Source organism: Papilio xuthus, unplaced genomic scaffold (genome assembly GCF_000836235.2).
Source record: "Papilio xuthus unplaced genomic scaffold, Pxut_1.1 DF826159.1, whole genome shotgun sequence".
In the NCBI taxonomy this organism is placed as follows: domain Eukaryota; kingdom Metazoa; phylum Arthropoda; class Insecta; order Lepidoptera; family Papilionidae; genus Papilio; species Papilio xuthus.
Window position 1 is genome coordinate 3,176,717 of NW_013532490.1, and position 4,343 is coordinate 3,181,059.

Below are 4,343 nucleotides of genomic sequence, written 5' to 3' on the forward strand. Positions count from 1 at the left end.
GTGAAAACATATAATTAAAATTATTGCTCGTCGATTCAATAAGGGGCAAACATAAATTCTAGGGTGATTACTTATCACTCTAACTACTAAAATCCAAAATGCGAAAGTTTAGATGGATGTTTGTTACTGGGTATCTCAAGATCGAAACGAATCTCACTGAAATTTGGCATAAGTATAGAACGGAGTCTGGATGAACACATAGGAAAAGAAATTATTTTTATATATAAGCAATAAAATTTATATTAAGCTATTAGGTCTTAGTAAGTAACATGAATGTTATTGTAAAATTACTTGAATAAAAATATTTACATGCTGTAGTATAAAGCCTTTATGTAACCTTCCTATAGGAACTTCCTGTTAAAATACATAAAAATATATCTTCTTTAACTAAACTAATTCAACGCATTTTTTAATTCTAAAACCGTGCAACTGTACAATTATATTTGTCGTCTTTTGTTTATTTTGCATTTTCACAAACTTTTCGTTGGCCTTTTGTTTGATGATTTTCCATTTCATTCTATCACGAAGTTTTTTTGTTTAAAATTACAGATCTATTAAATTAAGAAATATATTTTCATATACAAAATTAAATCTGATTTAAATAAGTGCAAATAAAGTCAATTATGTACAACTGAACGAATACATATCATTAATATTAAGAAGTAAAATAAAATAGTAATAAATAAAAGTGTAATGTGAAATCAAACCGATGTTCGAGAAAGTGAACTATCGAAATGGTGTCGAAAAAACGGACGATAGAAAGAGAAGAAAGGATGGTAAAAATGAAGTGTTAACATCGAAGTGCTTGTGCGTTTTTACGTCGATGTTTCGTGTGTTTAATTTAGGTGTAGTATGGCCGGTGGTGGGTTTTGTGGTTTTACTAGCTGTTTCGGTAGGAGGGAGCGAGTTTCCAGAACGAGAATGCTGCGATCCAGTGTACCCACCAAATACAGCCACGACAGCCGCTGCACCAGTTACCCATCCAGTCAGCAAACCAGCAGGTAAGTTGCAAGATGATAGATTTACAGGTTAGAGTGTTGAAAAGTTTATTTTAGTTTTGGAAAGAAAGCTTAAAAATTGAAAAAAGCTGGCGTATTTTATAGACATTTTTTTGTTATTCATGTTAACCTTTGTTAAGAAATCTGTCCTTCAAAATTAAAAAGCTTTTTACGCTTTCATTAACACCTTGTTTACGGGGCGTATTAATTAAAAAACGACTTTAAACCTATGCGCACAAAATCTATAAATCTAAAAATACTGAAGGCAGTTTCTGTGATGTACAAAAGAACTAGCGACGGATGTAGGTCAAAAGGCACTTTGCCGTGCGGAAAGCAGACTACCAAACGAACGTAAAAATCTTATCCACAAGTCATCTTCATGATTTTAGCTTGACGAAATACAAATTATTTTTTAAACAAATTATTTTTGCTTGACGCATGCGAGTACATAACTAACTCAGCGAGTAGCATTTATTAACATTAATAATTTAGAGGAAAGATTTGTTTGTTTGCATTGAAAAGGCTCCGAAACTACTGTGCCGATTTGAAAAATTCTTTCACTGTTGGGAAACTACAGTAACCCCGAGTGACATAATCTATATTCATTACTAGATTTTTTAATTAATCACGAGAGTTTTATAATAAAAGGAATAAAATTTGAACTGACAAAGTTTTTAGTTTGTATGTGACATACCAAGTAAGTAGTTAATTTGAGATTTACGTCAAGCAAACTATGGTGCCTTTAGAAAGGAGAACAAGTTTCGGCATAAGATGTACGAAAGTTTATAGCCCAGTCGTACAAGTCGGAAGTATTCCGGAGTTATTGCACCCGGATAAGATTTTTAACACAGTTTTGGAAGTTTTAATGTGTTTCGTAATAAGATTTTTATTATAAATGAAATGACGCTTTATTTCAGTAATTTAATTTCAAAATTTGAGGGTTAATTTCCACTGCCAAAAAAATGTAAAAAGATGTTGCTATTTTTTTTTCTAAAGATAATGAGAGAGATAATATTCTTGTATATGTTTTTTTAGCAAGCCTAGGGGTAAATGATTTATGTATTAAAGCTATGTAAGTAAAAGATTAAGCAAATTTTGATACACCAATGTAGAAATATAAAGTAATACAAAAAATTCAAGATCCCCAATCGTCGAAAATAGATAAAAGGTTTAAATAACAATTTGTTGGAAAAATTTAACCCTTGCAATGGTGCGTGCTGTTACTCGACGTCAGTCATAGTTTATTTATAGTGTTGTTGCTTATAGGGTTAGACTGGGCGAAAGCTTTTTATGTTTATTGATTTTAAATAAGACTACTTTATCACTAGCGCAACTAGCCGCGCGATTCAAGTCGCGCACCGTGGAAATGCGGGTTTAAATGCAGGCTGAAGTGCCAGCAGTGGTAGGTACGTAATGTTCTCTCTTGTCTACTCCAAAGAATCACTTATAATGCTCGTTTAATTTTATTTAAATTAGCACTCTACGTTAATTGCACGGTTATTTTGTTGCGAGTTTTCGAATTAACGTGCGTTGATTAATTCGGTTTTTGTGGTAGGATTTAGTTTTGAAATTATAATATAATATTATTTAAACTGTACACATTCTGACAAATGTATACGTATATATTTTTAAGTACTAAATTGAACGAACGAACTTACTTATTATATTTTTTATACATAACTATTTTGGAGTCGCCTTTGAACATGATGAAATACATTTCGAAATTATCTTAACATTAGTACGTGTTTATAAGAAAGTATCAGACAGTATTCATTTAACATTCGGCAGCTTGAATAATGTATTTGAACAGGTCTGGTATCGACCGTGCCCTTGCAGAGAGTGATCGATAACAATCAACCACGTTACACAGTTACCCCTCGGTAACAACCACGCAACTACCTTCAAAACATTACACTCTCCGTGGTTTCCCATTTACGAATGACGTGTATTTTTTGTTTTAATATTTTTTTTTATTTTAGTGAACCAAAACTAAAGAATTATTATTTTTTGCTGACAAATGATATTACACATATACTGACGAAATATAGAACCCATCCTTTCAGTACATAGTAAATGAACTAAGTATTCGTTAATAACAAAAAGGCAATCTTAATTTGTTTGTAATCTTACTTCTTAATAATCATTTTAATATTATAAATGCGTATGTTTGTTTGAAGGTATCTCCAGGACAGATCTCGATGATCTTTGGCATACATACAGAACATAGTCTAGAAGAACACATAAGCTACTAAATATGTTCTTTTATTAATCCGTGCGGACAGAATCGCGGGCGACAGCTAGTATTATTATAAACAAAACTCAATACTTACGTTTAAAAGGAATTAAATCACAATAAGCAGTGGTCGGAGTCAACAACGCGGAAATGAAAGTAATTGCGCCGCTTTACTGAACGTTTTTAACCTACGTTTTTTAATTTAAAATTAGTCAACGTAAAAAAGGTTATTATTCAGTAGCCGCGTAGACGGAACAATTACGAAATAGCCTTTTCGCTTTTAATATACCTTTTTAATATGTGTTCTCGGATATATAACTTTTTTAAACACATTCGTTTTGATCGGATTATAGTAATGGATTGGTAAGAAATAATCTTCGGTAATCCGATAAAGCATTTTATTTATATTTTTTACTATAAATGTAAACTGTCGAAACAAAATCAATTGAACACGAAACCTAAGTCTTAGCTCTTAGTTATAGCTCTTGAATCAAAAAGTTGTGATGTGACATTTTTAAATTCGTTACGGTAAACGTTATATTTTTAGTTTTTTCTGAATAATGTTATTAAAAACGCAGTAAATAAACTGGGCTAAATATAAATTGAACGCTGTAAATAAAATTACATGTCCCATCAAACATGGCCAGTGGCTACGCGAATCTTGATTGCTTTTAAATTACAGGAGCTATCGAGTATTTGCTTTTTGATTTGTCAGAAATATCCTATATTTTTGACAGCTAGACAGACATATGAATTAGTACTGTCATCGAATAGACACAAAGCAATATGTTTGTTGTTCTTTGCTCATTTGCGCCCTTCTTCTATATAAAAAACATAAAACATTTTTTGTTAATAGCAACATTTTTAGATGATCTTTTGTTGCAATAATATTTTACTACTTACTTTCTTCGACTCCAGTACAAAATTTATATTTAAACGTATGTAGTTTAATTAGACAGTTACTTTAGACACGGTCTGTTTTTCTTATAATTGTTAAGATAAGGTTCTAAGACGTAAGCGTTGCTATTTGCTTGACAGCTTTTCTGTGCTCTAAAGCACCTTTTGACCCACATGTACCTAGCTCTCCGCAAGGCAGAATCTAGTTTTTTTTT

At 31.5% G+C, this 4,343-nt stretch overlaps 1 protein-coding gene across 1 annotated transcript in view; it reads left to right on the forward strand.

The window, feature by feature from the left end:
• The first annotated feature begins 684 nt into the window (after positions 1-684).
• The window catches only part of Gfrl (Glial cell line-derived neurotrophic family receptor-like), a 111,870-nt gene continuing 108,211 nt past the window's right edge, over positions 685-4,343 (forward strand). The window contains exon 1 of the mRNA XM_013319218.1: positions 685-1,001. Coding sequence (XP_013174672.1) covers positions 710-1,001 — 292 coding nt within the window. The 5' untranslated portion in view covers positions 685-709. The remainder of the gene's footprint in view (positions 1,002-4,343) is intronic.